The sequence below is a fragment of the Lepidochelys olivacea genome (genome assembly GCF_965140295.1).
Source record: "Lepidochelys olivacea isolate rLepOli2 genome assembly, chromosome: 7".
In the NCBI taxonomy this organism is placed as follows: domain Eukaryota; kingdom Metazoa; phylum Chordata; order Testudines; family Cheloniidae; genus Lepidochelys; species Lepidochelys olivacea.
This window is the reverse complement of record NC_140417.1, coordinates 34660716-34681442: the sequence shown is the minus strand read 5'-3', so window position 1 is coordinate 34681442 and position 20727 is coordinate 34660716. Positions and strand designations below refer to the sequence as shown.

The following is a 20727-nucleotide window of genomic DNA, read 5'->3' as shown; positions in this document are numbered from 1 at the left end:
TATCACCCTGTCTATTTTCCCATTGTCACATGTAGATCATGTCTATAAATTACACTTTCACAAAATTTGTCATGTAATTTATCCTGACTGATACGCCCACAAGGTGCTGTAACTGCAAACCAGCAACATGCACTTAACTTCTTTTAAACATGTACAATATTTTCAAAATGTGTTTTTTTCATAAAACTTCTGAGTATTTCAATTTGAACTTCAATATATGTGTATCTAATAGAGAGAGCAGATTTCAAGGATGTTTTTAAGGGTCACAGTCAGCAGCAGCATTTTAAAGTAACATCTTTATTATGTTGCTAAAGAGCTGCATACCCTTCTTGAGCCCTTCATGACTATGTGGTTTTATTTTTCTATGAGTGTTAGTATTTCTACCTGCTCTCTGTCACACACACCTATAGAGGCTGTTTTTTCATATTATTAAAAAACTCGCTTCCCGAATATAGTAAACTTAATGTAGTGGTCTCAAAAATCCCTCTTTTCCTTTCACTGCAGAGTTTAGCATTCTTGGCATTAAAACTTAAGATCATGACCTCATCGTATCTAATTCAGGGGTTCTTTACTGACAGCTTCTCTGATAGTCATTTCATTCTACCTCACTGACATATAAGTATCACAGTTTCAGGGTTCACTGCATAAAGTTCTATTTTTAAATTAAATATATATGATTTAGGATTTGGCTAATAGTGGTTTCAACTGCGCTGCTGTGCTTGTTAAAATCTTTTCCCTATACTACATAAAAGTGTAATATGTTTGTTTGGGTTCAATTGTAATAAAATATCAGTTTAATCTATTTATCTAATCTCAACTGTCTAATGTGTTTGTTCTAATCTATCTCTTCACCCTTGTCTATCTAATCTAAACTCTCTCTTTAATCTTGCCTACTTGATACAGACTAATCTAGCAATATAGGCCCCCCAAGCATGCAAACACTGAATAACTGTATGTACCAGAGCAGTCCCCTTGATTTCAATGGGACTAACTATAAGTGTCTAATTAAGCACATGCATAAATACTTTCAGAAATAGGGCCATAGCCATAGAGATTAATTTGTTTTCTCTCACCATAATCAGAATCTTTAAAACAGGCATCTAAGTGGTCCTGGTCGTCATAGTCTTCAATGTCAATGCTGTTTTTTGTGCTCTTCTTCAGTAAGTGCTTGCCTGCATTTTTGTTGTTACTGCTCCCAGGTTTTTTTGAGTTTTGGGCTGAGATAGTGTTATTTTTAGCTTGGTTGGCACTCCATGAAGTCTGCAGGCAGGAGTCAGAAGACTGGAGATTTGCCATTGATAACATTCCTTGGATTGCTTCCTGTGTGCTGGGAGATGCAGGTGGCTGACTGAGGGAAAACATTAACAAAATAAAGAGCTTTAAGCTAATTACCAAATCAACAACATGAAACAAACAGTATTCACTGTAAATACAGCTCAATTTGATTTCTGGATTAATAGCCTCACCACTGTGTAGGTGTTTAGTATGGGAAATCAAGTTATACCAAGTATAGACCCATCAAGCATAGAAGGTTAGACGGGCAAACAGAGATTTGAGATAAAAAAATCAGGAAATCTTCCAAAATTTAGTTACGTGAATACTTTATCACAAGACATATTTTGGGCAAGTGAGGAGAGTAACCAAGTGACTCTCCCCACAACAAAAAGCTGGTAACCCAAGGACAATATAATCAACAAAATTATGTGTCCAGTACCCGTTTTAGAAGAGAATGATCATGAGTTACATATTAACCTGTGGATTGGATGGGCCAACCTCCAAGCTGGGTCGGCCAAGACTCAACAGTAAATGAGGGGCAACATTTAGTAGTCAAAAGAAATAAACAGGAGACTTTCTACAAAATCTTTCTTGGCTAGATCCTCAGGTGCTGAAAATCAGAGTAGGTCTACTGAAGTCAAAGGCCTTATGCCCGTTTTACCATCTGAGGATATGGCACTCTGTTCTTATTCTGAACTGACTCACTGAGGTCTTTCACTGTGATTAAATGGCCATCCCTGTGACCACTTGAACACTGTGTCCACTCATGGAGGATAGGTCCATCAGTGACTATTAGCCAGGATAGGCAGGGATGGTGTCCCTAGCCTCTGTTTTCCAGAAGCTGGGAATGTGTGACAGGAGGTAGATCACTTGATGATTACCTGTTCTGTTCATTCCCTCTGGGGCACCTGGCACTGGCCACTGTCAGAAGACAAGATACTGGGCTACATGGACCTTTGGTCTGACCCAGAATGGCTGTTCTTATGTTCAGTGTTTGCTTAGAGTTTTGCAAATTTGCCAAATTCATCACAAGTAAACTAATGGCATGTATTTTACTTCCTCTTCTATAAGTGGAGCAGAGTAGGGGGACAAAAAAATTAGGGTAAAATATTCAGAAGCGGCCTCAGTGACTTGAGAGCCCAAGTCCTATTTTCAAAAGTGACTTATGAGTCTATGCCCAGGGAAAGTCAATGGGATTCAGTGGGCTCCTAAATCACTGACATGCTTTTGAAAATTTCACCCTTAATCTCAAACAAGATAACAAAAAGAGTTTGCCCATCACTGCTGGGCAACCATCTTTCATTTTCATTCACTACCACCCCACCAAAGAAAGGAAACCTAAGCATCTGAATCTATCCAATTGAAGAATTGAGTTACAATAGCGTTCCAAGCATCTCCTGCACAACTGTCACATGCAAGGCTCGACCACTGCTAGATCCTGAAGGTCACAAGTGCAGTATGATGGGGTTCAGGGGACCATGCAGCTGCAGCTCTATGAACACAGTGAAAATTCTGTTCTACGCTGTAAGGCTTGGATCGTATGTTCAGAGATGACATTTTGCACTGGAACATAACACATGGCTTCTCATTTGTGGTGTGTGTTTGTTAGACATTCTGGCTCTTTTTTAGGAGTAAAATTTGTTATTGGTGGTGTTTGAAATTGCTTTTTTAAAATTAGATAAAATATTGGTCCAATCTAAAAGCCCCACACTCCTTGAAATGAGTTCCTAGGCCTTGAGCCAGCAAGATAGTTAAGCATATTAACATGATTTCCATCACTGCAGAACTTGTACATTTCAGGTATTTGGGGTGTTTGGTTGAATAAAAATCTATTCTTGGATAACTGCACTGGCTTGGGTTTTTATAACATAATATTTGTAAACAGCCCTTCTCCCTGACCACCACCCTTAAGGGTGCTCAGGGTACTGTTCAAACTACACTGTGCAATGATACAGTTAGATATGGATCAGGACAAAACACATCACCTTAAAATTACACAGGTAACACCCAATGTAAAGGGCTTTTTATAGATTTCTACCATAAACGAGAAATTTAAATACATTTATTAAAAGATCAATGCTAACCCTTTTTGCTGCCGTTCACAAACAGTACTGACAAATCCAGCACAGGCTGGGACAGCCTAGATGACCTTTTCCAGCCCCAATTTCTGTTATTCTCAATAGGCAAGAACAGGGATTCAGAATTGCTGCTTTCTGTAGACTACAATGGACTTCTTACTTCCCCCAATCCCAACATATGCTCCTGGAACGGAAGTCAGGATCTACTGAAAAGGAAGAGGAAGGAAGGCCTTCCTTGCGCTAGAGTACCGGCTGAAAGGACTGCTATATCAGGAGGTCAGAGCTGCTTGGAAGAGAGCTGAAGTGAGAATAAGGTGGGATCTAAGTACTTCCAGACAGAGAGTAAAATGAGATGTTTCAGTTAGGGGAGAAAGTGATGGAATATTAACTCTGAGTGCTCACAGGACTAAGCAGCGAATTTCCTTGTCCTCTGACTCTGTTGGCCTAAAATCCCTTTCACTACACCTTTGCAAGTAAATTGCAGTCACACAAGGATCTATTCTCCATCCATATTGAATCCCTCATTAGCATCAAAGGGAGTTAGTTATACCCCTATATTTAGAGAGGACTAGACCCTCTCCTTCCCCAGAGAGGAACAGAAACTGCTTAAAGATGTAAAGACTATCTCAACTCCATAAATTGGAGGAATTTTATAGCAAGGTCAAAAGAAGCCTAACTTTTAGTGCTACTGTATGAGACGCCCTTTCACATCTTTTACTCTCTTCCTTGTGGCCCAATCAGAAGAACAGAACTTCAGGAAACAGAATAAGCTGCTAGACCTTGTGTCTTACCCCAACAGAGACAAAGAATAAGATAAGTTGAGAGGAGGAAGAAAGATTCAAGAAAGTGGGAATATGACTAGAGTTATGCATTTATTACTGGTTTTGCATTACTACTGGTGTCTGATGGACAGAATAGCCAGGAACAGTTATGCATCAGTATATATAGACTGATGAATATAACCTGCAAAGGAATTTTAGAAAATGTAGACCTACACTAGCCCTGACAGATAATCATAGCTGTCAAAAATGCTATCAGGCTCAGAGTGATATTAAACAAGATGATTAATATTTCACCCGAAAAATTTACTTTTATAAAAGTTTTATTCCTGCAGTGGTAGGTTGATGTCAAAGGGTATGTAAAAATTCTAGAAAAGTGGTAAGCTAAAAAGGAAGTGTTCTACATAGCACATAGGTTTAATGAGGGAAGAAAAACAGGTTCACTAGAATGCAGAAGAAAATTAATCTCTTCAGACAGTACAAGAAAGCAATTTCTGAAAAGGCAGATTCTGTGAACTCAATACTTACAATTCTTTAGAGCTCAGGAAAACAATAAAGTGCAAAAACCACTGACAAAATGAAGATGTGTGTGGTTTCTTTTAAATCACTATTCAATAGAAACCACTAATACCAAACATTTCCTGGGCAAATTAGCAACAACATGTCACATTCTCTTATCCAATGCTAACTTAATCCCCTTTAAAGTTTTTTAGGATTCCAGATATAGTAACATGAATACATTCAGCAAGTTTCTTGAAACTAGTCACAGTCATAAAGAATCCTAAAAATGAGTTAAGCCAGTTCTAACAGCTAGTGAATCAATGAAAAAGGACATCAAGACATTTATTTGGTGAAGTACACTTTAATCCTCCCATTATCATGTCAAACACCTTCATTTTCTGTCTGTTGCATTCATATTGTACACAAAATCTACAAAAAATTAACTTATTTTCTTCGCAGTTTGTCTCAAACACTAGACTCTCAAAACAGTGGAAACAGACCATCAAAAATGGGAGAATTAGAGAGGAATTGCCTAAAGCAATACAAGCTTTAACAAATAAATTGTGGAATCTGATCAAAACCAGCAGTTCTGAAAGTCAAACCACAAACTCAACATGTGTGTAAAAACCTCTTAAAGAGACAGACAGTTACATATAAGTCAAAGTGTTTCTCATTAGGCCATGTTCTTGCAGATTTGCATTAAGTCATTTTGTTCTGCTTTCTAAGCCAGAAAATGTAGAAGAAACAGAAAGCAATTATTAACCTCTGGAAAGCCATATCCCCTTTCTATAACCTTAGAAAATTTTTTTTTAAATACCATTTATAAAAGTAAACTTTCTGTTAGTTAAAAACCATGAAGACACCCACCTTGAAAATGGGAACAGAGAACCTCATAGACAATAGTACAGGCCCCCACACTGGATGGAGCAACTAAAATATGCAGCAATGTGCAGAACTAGTTGCTGCTTTGTCACTGAGCATATCCTGTTCACTTTTTGTTTCATTTGCATTAAAGGAGAGGATTTGGGGAGGGTTAGAGAAAAGGATATTATTGTGCAATTTACTGGATTAAATTCATGCCTTTTTGCACGTGGTTTTGCATTTTTGTAACTTCCTCTGCTGTATTTTTTTTCTTTCCCCCTTTAAAAGATACTTTACTAGTGCTTGGAAAGTTGTCACCCTTGAGAGCAGAGGGGGAATTAGCTTACTTCAATAATTGTTCACTGTGTAGTAAGCATCTGGTGATTTTCAGCTGCTTACATCTCAGCAACCGAAAGAGGTACTGCACTGAAAACTGTCAGCTCACACAGAATCTTGATCTGTAAAACATAGTAAAATTTAGTAAAACTTGGTTCAGCCATTGCACACTCCATAGGCAAAGGAAACGTTCAAACGGACAAAAGAGCATCAATACAGTAGGTGTAACATCACAGCTCATTAAAACGATATAGATGGGGGAATTCTTACACCGAATAAGAGATTTTAAGTTACAGTTAGCCCAGCCTACTGTGGGCACAGCTGTGGCCCATGGTCTGATCTAACTCCCACTGGATCAGTGGATCAAGACCAGCTTGACTAAGTAATGGTTTGTGGAGCGTCCAAGAAAAACTTTTCCACGTTAGCTGATTTGAGAGGAAGAAAAACCAAACCATAGAAAGATGGGAATTATTAACACATGGTAGGAAAAACCAAACAGTACCACATTTGCATTGTGCAGCATTGTAGTATGTGTGTATATTCAGGAGTTTTTCTTATTAAAAAAAAAGCATGTTTATATATATTTAATAAAAAATGAGTGATTATGAAATGAAATATAATAATTTCATTAGGCAGGAGCTTTTTTCACTCAAGCTTACACCCACACTACCAAAACCCAATTGTTTATATAAGAGCCAAAAGTGATACGACATGTTCCCACGAAGTTACAACACACAGTATAGTAATTCATGCAGAATTTAGTTATTACTGCATTTTAGACTTAGATTTCAGAAGCCATAAAGGCTATGAATGCACTGGATACAGTGCCTGGTAAAAGGGGAGGAAAAATGAGAGGGCTAACTCCTATTCTGTTATTGAACGGCTTTGTGACCCATTGAAGTCAATGGAATAGCATCAATGCCAGAGTCTTTGAGGATTATTGTAACTTTCACAAACGTTTCTGTTTGATACATTGCAAACAAGCAGCCAGCCTCATTATCTGTCATACACCCAATGTAACAAAAATGGCTGAACCAAATTTTAATAATTCTTATGTTTTATAGACGCTATTCTGTTGTCACATCCCACTGCAAACACCGCTGTAAGCAAGTCTTGTAACGTTATGCCCCCCCTCTCAGTAGAATGCATTTAATAATTTTGAGAAACTTAAATGTAAATATGAAAAGACGACTAAACTACATCAGGGTGTTAGGTGAAAATGGAATTAACAAAAGTTGTTCTCTAATCTGATGATGAATTCTGATGTAGCATTTAGATATGAGATGGCTTTGAGGGGAAGAGCAAGAAGAAAAGAAGTTATAGGTTAAAAAGTGTATATTTATTACTAATTGTAAAGGAATTAGAGATGGGTCCAAACCAAACTCTGGAAAAGTGCAGATCAGGAATCAGATCCAAACTCTATGACTCAGGTCCATCTCTTAAGACATGTCTTTTAAAAGGTTGTTACTCAACTCTGCAAAAACAGTCTTTAGCAGATGGTAAGCAATAATTGCCTCCACCTAGGCAAAAGTAGCAATTAGCTAAGACTAGGTCTGTTCTCTAAGAGATACCAGCCTCCTCTAATCTAGGCTCCCTTCCTCTTCCCCTTAACACCCTCTTCTTCCCCCGCCCCCCACTGAAAAAACAGACCTTGTATACACACGGTTCTGGCATTTTTACAGCTGTGTAGCCTTGCTCTGAGCCTTGTCTACAGTAGTAGCCCACCACTGCCAGCATCCCTGGAGCTGCATTGATGTTGAAGTGTTAAGATGAGAGTCTGCAAATTTCATTCGGGTCAGTCAAGTGACAAGGTTTCCCCCAAAACACTGAAAAGATGTCAAAGGAGTTTAAATGATACATGTATCACAGCAAGAGTAATTTCCAAAGAGCTCTTCTGTATCAGAGTTCATTTCCTATATCTCACACAGCTGTCTGAATGAATGGCAGAGTAAGCAGTCACATAATGAATTCCTGAAGGGTAAAAACTCCTTTAGCTCTGCAAGTCTCCCTCCTTCAGGTTTATCTGCACCTCTACTGCCTTTCTTGGCACTCTACACTTCAATCCTGTCTCATCACAAAGCAAACCAGTTCTCTTTTAATCTCACTGATACTATTTGCTGCTACAGTTTCACTTGGCAACATTCACTACTGGGTGTGAAGCACCTCTGTTGGAATTCTCTGCATTGCTCTTAATTTCCAGAGTTTCTTAATGGATAGATAGTTTCTTCTTCTTCTTTGGAACCTCCCAGGGAAAGAGCTCATTCCACTCTACCAAGGCCCTGTCATAACTGCAAGCTGCAGTTTAGCAACTGTGTCAAGAAAAATGAAACGCCCAGTGGAAGGAAGGAGAGGGTAACCGTGACAGCACCGATCACCTGCACCTTCTGAGCTCCACACTCCCTCCCAGCTCTCCCAAAAGCCCCATGTCATGTTCAACCATAATTACTCCATCATGGATCCTGAGACAACATGGAATTGGCGGGAGGGCTGGAAAGAGAATGGCTGCTGCAGACCGACAACGATACAGCCGGAGGGCTTCCCAATGATCCAGCCTCACAGCTGACATTTCCAACCTTTGTGCTTTGTGCTTACAGAATACTGTGGTTAGCGTCTGTCACACACAACGAATAAGCTTTGTGAATTGTGAAAAGAGTGAAACTTGTTTTGAATAGCTGACAAAAATTCATTGCTTAATCTGTAAAATGGGGCTAATGATACTGCGCTCCTTTGTAAAGCACATCGAGATCTGCTGCTCCTAAGGGTTACTGATAAATTGGTCCTCTAGTAGACGTGGAGCAAAGGGTACTCAATACAGTCTGCAATACACATTGGAGTGGTCTCTTAAGACTGGAGGTTGCCTACCAAAGGTGGCCTCTAGACAGGGTTTCACTCTATTAATTACATCATCATCATCAAGTCTGCCTTGAATGACAGTGTTCAGGGGGTTTTTCTGCGTAGTCCCTGTATCCCTGTTAATTACAACTGTTAAGCATCCTTGAATCCTAACTACTTATTTTGATTTGCTTTCTTTCCCGGGGTCAGTAAATCCTGTTTACTGAAGGAAGCCATCTGGGATAATAGCTTCCTGGATTCTCCCATACTAAGATCAGATTGTACACTCCTTTTAAGCAGGCATAAACTCACGCTGATTTCAGCAGACATTGCCTGAATAAGTTGTGCAGGACTGTTCTCTAACCCCCTTAAGGCTTTTACAGGAAAGAACTCCATTTATCATGCACTCCTTGTTTTTGGTACATTCTCCCAGAATTGCACTTTTACATTTATTTACATTGTCATTATTATTTGTGTTACCGTAGAACCTAGATGCCCCAGAGCTCCATTGTGCTAGGCACTGCAGAAACACATGTTAATAGACAGCCACTGCCCTGAAGACCTTACAGTCTAAGCTAGGGTGACCAGATGTCTCAATTTGATAGGGACAGTCCTGATATTTGGGGCTTTGTCTTATATAGGCTCCTATTACTCCCCACCCCGTCCCGATTTTTCACACTTGCTGTCTGGTCACCCTAGTCTAAGCAGACAAGACAGATAAAGGACAGGAGAAAGGAATCATCATCATCCCTATTTTACAGATGGGAAATGGAGGCACAGAGAAATTGAATGACTTGACCAAAGTCACAATGGGAGTCCGTGACAGAGCCAGGCACTGAAACCAGGTCACCTCAGTTCCAGTCCAGGGCCTATAAAAAAAGAACTATTAAGCCTTTTACAGAATTATTTTTAAAAATGCGTGCAAGACTCCAAATCACTATCACAGTACAGTGGTTTGGTTAATAATTACAAATACATGGTCATTTTTAAATAAAACACTAGTAAAGCTGTTCTCTCTTTATGTCCGTAACAAGATGTGAGTCCAAGTTTCTGTTTCTCTGCTGAAAACGTAAGATGATGTCAGTACCAGCTAAACAGAACATATTCCTGCAAGGTGCTAGGCATTCACGGATTTGTTTTTTATTTGTACAGCACCCCAGGTCCTTCACCTAGGTTGTAGGCCCTAGACAGCATGGCCTTTTACAGACATAGCCTTTGCTGAAAAAGAGGTTAGAAATGAAGGGCCAGATTTTGGTTTCTTTACTCAGTGGGACTGCAATTGTGAGTAAGACAAGTAAGGCTGGACACCAATTAGATGGATGATCATACAGATGATGGGAGAGAAGAGAAAGCAAGAAGGGGAAATTGTTCTGACATGTACATGGGAGGTATTTGTTTTGCTCTTTTTAAAGGACATGAGGAAGTGGACCGTACCAGGGTAGAGTGAAGAGATGGGCCGCCTCCTGATCTCAATGGGCTGGAGACCCAGAGCCTGTATCTGCTCAAGCAGGCTCACTGCGGCCGAAAGCTGATGAACAGGGCTGCTCTGCAGGGGAGCCAAAGCAGGGAGGCCCCACAAAGGTAGGACACAGACAGTCTGTGTCAGAGAAGATCACCATGGTGAATTTCTGTGGTTTCCATTAGAGGGGAAATACAGCCTGTCCAGGACCATGGATTCACTGGGGAGCAGGCACAGCACTTTGCATCTGCTACTTCACCCCAAAATCACTAGTAGTTGTGGCTCTCCTGTAAGGCACTATCCTGAGAGATGTTCCTTGGGCTGAGCTCACAGTGGACCAGATCCAGCAGGTATTAAGTATGTGAGCAGTCCCATTAATTTAAATAGGATTACTCACATGCTGAGATTAGGCATGCATTTAGATACCTTGCTGGACCAGGGGATGGATCAGTTTTGCCTTGCATTGATTTGGGATATTTAATATGTATGGTTTAATTGAGATGGGCCTGAACTAAAGTCCCAGGTCCAAACAGCCCGTCCAAGTCTGGGGTGTTTGTGATTTGGATCCACATTTTGCAGCTCTAATTTGTAAAATATTTTCCTTTCCCGTTAATAGTTTCCAGTTTGGGGCTTAACACTAGTGTAAAAAACCTCCCAGCATTTCTCACTATTAGCCAGACCTCAACGATTTTGGCATCACATGTGATATCCCACTTATAATAGCCTCCGCTAAAACATTTCCAGCACATATACAGCATTGTAGATGAGCAAGGCCCCAAACTGATCCATGAAGACCCATTTTATGCTTAATGTCCTCTAGAGAAATTACTTCTTACAGCCATTTGTTGCTTCCTGAATTTTTTCTTTTTCCGAACACCCAATAATCCGGATTGTGTGGACCGTACCAAGCATTATAAAATGAATGCAAGTTGTTTGGTGCATAAATTAATGTTGTCCTCAAGCTGCATTAACTGAGCTGTCTCCTTTTGAATGAATCATCAACTTTATTGTTATTGCTTTGGTGGATTTTCAGCATTTACAGCTGGGAATGCCTCTAATTTTATAATTATACCACCAGGACCTTTTCCACCTGCTCACCTCCAGGGCCTGGGACATAGAAGGAGCTAGTTTACTGGAAAAAAAGTTATTACTAAATTGCAAAATCCTGTGTTAGCTGCACACATGAAACAGAGCATTATTTTGCTTTAAGAGAGGGATCATCAGCCAGGTGTGCCTACCTGTTGGTGTTGTACTCTAAACCCCCAACTTCCTTGCTCGCCTGCAAAAGATCTAGAATTCCTGCCGAACTTCCACTCTCTTTCTTCACTTTGGAGTTGCGGCCTGGCTTTGCCTCTGTGTCAATGTGAAGCGAATCTTCATCTGATGACTCATCACTCTGTCAAAGCAAGGTAAAAGCTCAAAAAAAACTGAAACAAGCTACATTAGTCAGCAAGCTGTCAAATAGTTTTGCAGCATGACGCTAGTCTTTTTGTTCCCCCAAAACTTGAGAACAGAACTGTTACTGTGCTTTCCCCATAAAAGTTAGGGGCACAGTTTGAATGGGTCTCTTTACAGCTTTGTTGTTATATTATCTTCTCAGAAGTATTAAATTGACTCTGAAGAGTGCCAGACCTATGGAAGTCCCCTATTTATCTATCATCTAGGCAACACCACTTCAAGCTTCCCCACGCTATCTTTCCAATGTGCCTCACTCTTCTTCTGATGGCATCCCTGCCCCCAAGTTAGAGAGGGTTCTTTCCTCAGGCCTATCCAGTCCTTTGTGTCACTGCTAAGACCACCAAGAAAGGATACCAATTTCTACCAATTATGGTGCTGGTTATGTATTATGAACATTTGTGCTCTAGCATCTGCACTAAGACCGACCGTCACCTCATTTCACATCAGTCAGGCAGACACATCAGATGGGAATGAGAGCTTGGAGAATTTTTTTCAGTCAAATAGTAAATTTGCCAAAAAATGAAGTTTTGGGGCAACTGAAACTGTTCATGAATTCAAGCTGAATTCGGCCGATGGTTTTGGGAAAATAAAAAATTAGGATTTTTTTTTTTAAGTCAAAATGGTTCATTTTAACATTTCATTTTGAAAAAATTCAGTTTTGGTTTGAAATTAAACAATTTTCTTCCAGTTCAAACACTGAACCAAAAAAATCAATTACTCGCTCAGCTCTAATGGTAACAATGTTGAGTCACTACTAGACTGTAACCATGAATGAATGTACAGGTGAGAAGTTCTGATTGCCCTTAAATATCCTTGAGCCATCATGTCTCCCCAAACACAGTTTAAGAAGTCTATGCTATTCATGAAATCTGAATGTCTTGGATATATACAGTTTATGTCAACCGTCTACCTTGCTTGTTGCAAGTGATTCAAATCATATAATATGCATGCAAATTGTCCCCTATTTAACGCTAAACATGTGCTTAAACGTTATCCTGAATAGGAATGGACCAATGCATGTGCTGAAGAGCTTTCCTGAACTCCAACCATAAACAGTCCCACGGCAGTCAGCGAGAGTGCTCAAGTGTTTTAACATTAGGTATGAACCTAAGTGTCTTGCTGAATTGGGGGCATTATAGATGTGAGAGAGACTATAAGGAAAGACAGTTCCTCTTATGTACTCAGTAAATAAAGCCTTTGGTTACCATGTAATAGGAATCATGGGCATCCTGTAATATAAAACACCAACTATGCTAACACACTGCTCACATTACTTTAAGAGTAACTTGTTGAACGTACTGTGTAGAAATGGATTAGTGCTGACCAGTGCCCAAAGAAAATGAAGAAGCTCATTTACTACCACAGGCCTGGAACAGAGCCAGCAATGCAGTGCGGGTGTGAGCACTGCCGAGCGGGTCACACTCACCCTCCAGAGGAGGACGTGAGCCTTCATGTTCTGTCTCCTTCTCTCGTTGTTACCTGCTTACAAAGTTGTCCATCATTCCTGGCCATGTCTCTGTTTTGTATTACTTCCCTTTTCCCAGTGAAAGGGAAGGAAAGTGACAACATTTTGTTCCTGTAAAACTATTTCCTGTTCATTTCGTTGTCTTTTCTTCTCCCCAACCAGCCCTGCCCCTAAACTCCCTGAAAACCTTCCAGTCCCCTTATATTTTACTCCAGTCTTCATTTCCCGCAGTGCAGATACCATCAGTCTGGATAAGGAAGAATGGACAGGACTATCCTTGCAGTCCACTAACTCTGCTTCTTAATTGTCAAGAGGATTGCTGTGAGTGACACGTGCCATCTTCCTTCCCCACACAGACCGAGCATACATCCGCAACAGCTGTGCCAGCCTATCATGAGGTGCCCAACCCTGCCACCACTGGGAGTTTCTGGTGTCCTGTGGCAAGAGAATTGAGCCATACAACTCATTTGGGTGGAGAGGTGTCTAACAATAAAATTCTGCAGAATGCTTGACAGGTCCTAGACTCCATTTACATTCACTACGGCAGAGGACAATATATGAGCAATCAAGCCACGGTAACAACTAACCCCGATCTGCTACAATATATTAATGCAATCCACTGCAAACATGGCAGGTCACCTCTAGTTAACTAAATGAAAAGACATTACAGTTGGATACAAATAAATCGACAAAGTCTTTAGTACATTAAGGGTCTGATTCTCATTTACAGTAAGGCCCTTTTACACATTTCTGGCACCATGAAGTGGCTTTAGAGTGGTTGCAAACGTAATTCAATGACTATTTCATTGAGCCTACTCAGTGCTCACATGTGTTTAAGTGGATCAAGGTCAGAGGACTTAGCACCCCATAGGATCAAGCCCTTAACGTATTTCTAAATGTGTGGAATGGCACACAGATACAACAGGGAAAGGTACAATAATAATAGAATACCTTATACAATACTGACTCCACCTTTGGCTTCTTAACTGGTGTGTGCTGTAGCGTTTCTTTTTTATCTGATAAAACTGAAGAAAAAAAAAAAAAAACCTGTTAAAGTTGAGACAGACCTTTCACTAACTCCAGAAACAACCTGTACGGCCTCAGAATACAATTTGAGTCCATTGTATTTATTTTAAATCTTGTGCTGCAAGTAATATGTACATGTTCTTTATTTATTGTAAAACTTATAATAACTTTAAAAAGTAGTTTTGAAGAACTGGATACAATTTAATTGCACAGATATAGACAAAACAGGATGCAGTCTTACAAGGTAAATCTCTCTTTGTAGTGTTTTTCTTTCTTCTAATTGGAAATTCGTCAATTTTCAGTTCGCCATCATCTGACACATACTCATATTCATCTCGCACAGGTTTTGTTTTATCTTCTTTAAAATTTTGCAGTGACCCAAACACACCAGGATTCAACTGGGATTTGACTCCCTTGGAACTATAGAGACAAATATTATAAAATCTGAAATGATAACATTTTCACACGGAAAGCGTATCAAGGAGACACTCAGCCACATATCAAGGTAACATTTCTTATAAATGTAGGGAATCAGAGCTTGGTAGTTTTAAAGATAGAGTGCCAGTTCACATTGGTTTGCATGTGTATTGTTTTGCACGGGTTTCACAGGACCAGATCCTCAACTAGTGCGAATCGGAGTTGTTCCACTGACTTCAAATGAGCACTACGTTGACTTCAATTGGTTTGTACCTTCCGAGGATCTAGGTCATAATACAATCAATACATATGTAATACACACACACTACATGAAATCCATGTATTCCATTTTCAGTTGATTTATGTAGAATGTGCCCAGCCTAGTCTCCGGGGATACGTAGATACAGTATAAAATAAAAACTCAAACTGACAAGAAGTCAACTCAGAAAAATATCCCTCCAGCTGCAATTAAAGCTTAGTCCAGTTAAGGCACCATCCTCAAGCATCTGCCAGAATGAACAGATAAACCTTTCAAATTGCCATTATGGCCAATAAATCTGGACTTTGTCAGATCAAATTCTAGAGATGAGCGTGCTCTGCCTGGATTGGGAATAGAGCAACTAACAAGCACTCAGATGTGGTTTCCATTAGCAGGCGTGCCAGTTTCTCTCAGCTGTTGAGATGGAGGGGGCGGTCTTTAGGGCAGGAGCAACACAAGCACTTCCTCATAATCGATAAATGTTGATAGAGCCAGTGGGAATTGCTGGTGGCCAGGACTGCTCAGGATTGACCACAGTGGAAATTTTCCCCAATAGAACAGTAGCAGCCAGTACACCTGGTGGAGTGTCCCAACCACACCTACCACTGACTCATTCTCATTTCAACCAATAGGCCTGCAATAAAATGAACTGTGGAGGAGGACGAGACAAAAAAGGAAGAGAAAGGGAGACGAGGAGGACAAAGCGAGAGGACAGAAGAAGAGACAAGGGCACCCCAGCTGCGCCTGGTCAACAACAAATGGCACACAGGGATATATCACAGTGCAGAATCAGGCAGAATGTGTCTCTATAAGGATACACGCCCCGAAGGCTGGAACAGCTCCAGTGAAATGCTGCACAGACTACCAGTTCAAATATTTTTTTTAAAATGTGTATTATTTATTCAGTGATCCAGGTCTTGTTTAATCCAGGTAGATATTAGAACCATGCCAGAAAATAGGGGATTTTTTCTTTTATTACTGAGAAAAGTGAAATTTAAAAAAGGGTGAATGAAAAAATACTGATGTTTTAGCCTAGGGCAAGTTTTTACAGCCAAGATATAAACTACTGGTAATAGAGATTTATAATTGACACATTCTAACTGGAGAACCAGTCTAAAATGATAAACATACAAAATAATCTGAACTGCTACTATCTCTGTAAAACCACTAATAGGGATCTGATTTCATAACTAAGAAATATTTTAAGCATATTGTAAATAGAATTTACTTACTTAAAAATAATAAAAACGTAAGCACAATTTTTACTTTTGAACATAAGGCCAAGTTTGTCACTTCCCTGTCTAAAAACCTCCCAACCATATAGTACAATTATTCTTTATAATTCAAAGCGAATTGCCATATTTTTACTTACCCAAGCAGTTTCTTGTTAGAGAAAGAAAATGTAAATTTATTGTCCTTATTTCCTGATAAAGGTGTCTTTTCCAATTTGTGTTCCTCTTCCATTTTTAATAATGAATCTGGTTTACTGTTCTGCAAATCATGAAAACAGCAACAAAATTAGGTTAATATGTTACCAATATTTTTAGATTTCTAAGCCAATTCTGGTATTTATTACTAAATAATTAGGATACACAGAATGTATATGCGTACGCGCACGCTCACACACAGAAATGTTTAGTTTAGTTTTCACTTCAGTTAGGCCCAATTCAGGAAAGCATCCCCGCTGAGGATAGCACTGAAGCACACACTTAACTTTAAACATATGCTTAAGTCCCTTTTAAGACAACGGTTGTTAAGCACATGCCTAAAGATGAGCATGTGCTTAAGTGTTATCCTAAATGGGGATGATTTTAAGCATGAGCTTAAGTGTATTACTGAATCAGGCCTTTACCCAGGTGCTCTTCCCAACCAAGTCCATCAGAACTGTACCCATACAACTAAGGGCAAAACTAAGCATATTTTCAACAATATTTCCTTAGTTTCATTTTTTGGGAAGTGGTTTTAACCACACCTTGACATGTGAAAAATTCATAGTATGTATTTGTTACCCCTTACTAATATTTTCCAGACTAATAGCAGTAGAGGATGTTAAGGAATCAAAGACATCACAGTCAAGTTAATTTCATTGCACCAGTTCTATTAATCCAAACAGTTCCTTGGGGTTACCCACTGGCAGAAGCTGTCTTTGTAGCAGAATGATATTGTCATAAATTGTTTTCAAATACAGTTTAAAAGGGGGATACACCTCCCTCCATTATCAATATTTTGAACTTGTTACATGGAAGAAACTTGGAAACTGGGATCTGCCTGGATCCAGGGAGTCAAAAGCAACAAGGAACAATCTTTATTTTGGATCCCTCAAGCTGCAAGTCTCTCTCCGAGACCTGCTCACTTAGAGACTGTGCTTTCACGTCACACATCTAACAACTTGGCAGTTACAGGCACCCTTTTTTAAAAGGATGGGATACGATAATTCTTTCTTTTCCCTCTGGAAGGGAAGCTTCAGAATTTGCCCCTTAATCTACAGTAGAAGCAATGATAACTATTACATTACGTGTTTTATATTTTTGGATTTAACATCAAATCAGTTAGAGTTTTGTTTTGTTTTTTAAATACAGCCCTTGCTTTCTTCTAAACTGTATAGGCACTGTCCTCAACTGGTGTATATTAAAATACATTACCACCACCAGTCATCATCTGGTGATCTGGCTCAATGAGAATAGCTTCTTTGCTAATAACAGGAAGATACAGTCGTTCTTGCTTTTTTATGTATTTTTGGCAGGGGTGTGTGTGTTAGGGATGGGGGGTAAGGAAACAACAGTTTTGTTTCATTTTAAGGAATGATGAATCCTTTCTCATAAGCAGCCTGTAGAATGCTCTGAAATTAAGACTATTACAGCTATTACAGAATGAATGTTATGGACTACATTCTTTGCATTGCTCCAAAATGGTCTGGAGTAAGATTACTGCACTCCAGGAGTGAATTCAACCTACATTATGTATCTCAGGAGCCTGTCTCAATGAGGCAAAGTTTTAAATATATAGGGCCTGATTTGGATCTCGCTCACTCTGGTTTGACACCATTGTGAGTCAACTGATTTCACTGGAGTTACCGCAGATTTAAACCGATGTAATTCAGATCAGAATCATGACTACAGAGTAGGGGTAAGATTATTCAGAGCTGTCTACAATTATTTCCTGACTGAAAATCTTTCTTTAATTTTCCATAATTATTCTAACATCTTTCCATAATTCTGGGGGGCCTGATTCTCTGTGTGCTTACACCTCTGTAAATCAAGAGTAACACCAAAGCACTCAATGGAGTAACACTTTGTGAAACCAATGAGCAAGTCTGGGATTAGGCCCTATATTTGCACAGTGTTTGTACTATACTCTGCTAGAAGATACACCGCTTATTCCCCAATTTCTAGTGTCTCCCATTGCTGTGTGCTACTGTACTCCAGTGTGGCAGCACAAGTTAACAACAGACTTTACCTTATATTTCCATTTGGCTTCCGTTTTGCTCTTATTGTGCTCTCGAATTTCAAATTTCTCCACCTCATTTTGCTTATTAACAACTTCCTTATTGGGAACACTTAAAACATTCTTTGCAGCCTGTAAAAAAATCACCACATACTCCTAAACAGGAAGGAGATGAGCTCCAGTTTTCCCAAGTTAATTACCCCCCCTTTATAAACATATATCTGAATTGGCTGGAAGAAAGAAATATTTTACGCCAAGAAAAAATCACACTGACACTGATTCTTTTTGACATAATAGCTGGAGTTTCAATCAAATATTAATGCTCAGAGAAATTAGAAAAAATTTTTTGTTTCTCCCTTGCCAAGGTCACTATAAAGAATGCTTTGATCTCCTATCTGTTGCTTCAGAGGCATGTTTCACAAACTGCATACAAACTACTTTTTAAAAGCCTTAATATTATTTCTTGTAGACCAAATTTAAACAATCAAGTGAAGTAGGGGGCAACCGGGTTCCATTGCAAAACTCTCATTATGTCAATGGAGCCAGCATTTTAATTTTTCCTGCATGAGACACCTGAACATAAGCCTTACTCCATGCTACTTAAAAACCATTGAGAGTAGTTAGAACAATGTAACGCACCTTCCCCTTCTTTGGCGTTTCAATTTTTGTCAAAGCCTCTTTCGTGTGCGCCTCCAGCAGGTCCAGATTTGGAATGGCGGGTGGCGGGCTTTCCTTCACTTTCTTTCCTTTCTTCTTCCCTTCTCCCTTGACTTTTGGAGTTTTGGGCGGTTTGGGGGGCTTGGGCGGTTTAGGAGGCTTGGGGGTTTTCACAGCTTTTGGAGTCTTTTTTTTCGGAACTTTTTCTACGGGTGGCGGAGGGGTAGTCTCTGGTACAGGCGAGGGTACTTCCTGCTTCTCCACAGGACAGATTTCCTCTACTTTCACATTGGCACTGACTTCTGTTTTGTTGACTTTGAAAGCATTCTGTAGTTTGGCAGAACATGGAAACATATTCAGTTCCAACTTCAAGACCATTAGTTATTCTGCAGCATCTCCCTTCCCTCATGGGAAATAAAACCCTAACACCTTCCTCTAAAGATAAGGATGCTCATGCCCAGGCTGGACAGGAAACATAGGGGAATCCTCAGGGAGCCTACAGCTTTCCAGCATGCTCCTGCACTGTTCCCTCCCAGCTGCTAGTGCAGAGGCCAGGTAAAAGGGATGAGGCTGGGGTTCCCTTACAACCAGCTGATCCCCACATCCCAGGACAATCCCTGGGAGCTGCTGACAGACAGCACAGATGACAGGTGCTTAGATCTTCACCAGAGGCTGGACTGGTGCTCAGGGGACTCAGGAATGGTAGCACAAGGGTGCCATTAAAAAAAATGCACCACACTAGGGACTCCGGTAGGGTGATCCACAGCTACTCTGGATAAACATACTAATTATCAGGCTTATTTGTAAAGCTGCATTTGATTTTCTAAAGTATCGGGATGCTTGTTCCAAACAAGACCAGTCACATAAGCTATACTTCCATAAGCAGAACGGCTGATTTCATATCAAAGCAGCTAATATTAATTGACTACACTTTAAGATGCAGATATTTATTTATATTTCCTTAGTTTGGTCTCTGGATTTTATTTGTCCTTTTCTTTTATCCAGAGAATTCCAATATGGAAAAAAAAAACTTGTGAAATTAGATGGTCTTGTGTTTAAAATGCAAATCAGACATAACAGAATACATTTCAAATTAATTCAGATGTGATAAATGCAGCAGAACCGTGTTTCACACCCCCAGGTAAAATAAGCAGTAAAAAGCTGCACAGTTAAAATTAACAGCTTCTGACTAATTAAAAAGAAATTATTTTCTGCTTAAGTTGCCATTCTGATTTTACGTAAAAAGGCATAAAAGGAAGAGATAGATTTCAATGTCAGTGATTAAGGCATGGGTAGGAAAGAGATGGACCAAAACTAAATGTCAGTCTCAAAACACAAGAGAGAGCTTTATAGTGCATGTCATTAAATATACGGGGCCATCTATTACTCTAGATCCACTATAGGACTCCCACCAATATCAATGAGTCGTGTGCATGTGTATTAAGAGGCGTACTGTATATGGCCTACAGGTTTAGGTGCCACGTTATTAATTATTATTATTATTAATCATATTTATTCCAGTAGTGGCTAGGAAGCAGTTGAGCTAGGCACTGTACAAACAGAGTAGCAGTAGACAGGCCCTGCCTCGAAGAACTTACAATCTTAACAGAGAGCGCAGATGGTATGGTAGGGAAGGGGTGTAACACACGAGCAAAGTGATCAATAGGATCTTGGCAAACGTCATGTTAGTGCCATGATTTTTTTGTGGATTGAGTTAGGTGGGGATTAGCTAAAGAGAACGTGAAGTGAGATGGGTGAACAGAACAGAGCAGATGCGAAGAGAAAGGGGAGGAAAGAGGAGAATAAGGAGGAGCAGATGTGGATTGAGGCTGAGGAAGAGACTGTGAGGCAGGGTAAAAGGGGGTTCGGAGCAAACAGCC

The 20727-nt window shown here is 39.8% G+C and overlaps 1 protein-coding gene across 1 annotated transcript in view; it reads right to left on the bottom strand.

Moving 5' to 3' along the window:
- Nucleotides 1-20727, bottom strand: part of PHF2 (PHD finger protein 2) — a 142851-nt gene that overhangs the window by 13633 nt on the left and 108491 nt on the right. The window contains exons 12-18 of the mRNA XM_084634049.1: nt 18830-19174; nt 18203-18322; nt 16119-16237; nt 14312-14490; nt 13996-14069; nt 11360-11517; nt 1074-1348 (exon numbers count right to left, since the gene is read on the bottom strand). Of these exons, the coding sequence (XP_084490175.1) occupies nt 1074-1348; nt 11360-11517; nt 13996-14069; nt 14312-14490; nt 16119-16237; nt 18203-18322; nt 18830-19174 (1270 nt within the window). The remainder of the gene's footprint in view (nt 1-1073; nt 1349-11359; nt 11518-13995; nt 14070-14311; nt 14491-16118; nt 16238-18202; nt 18323-18829; nt 19175-20727) is intronic.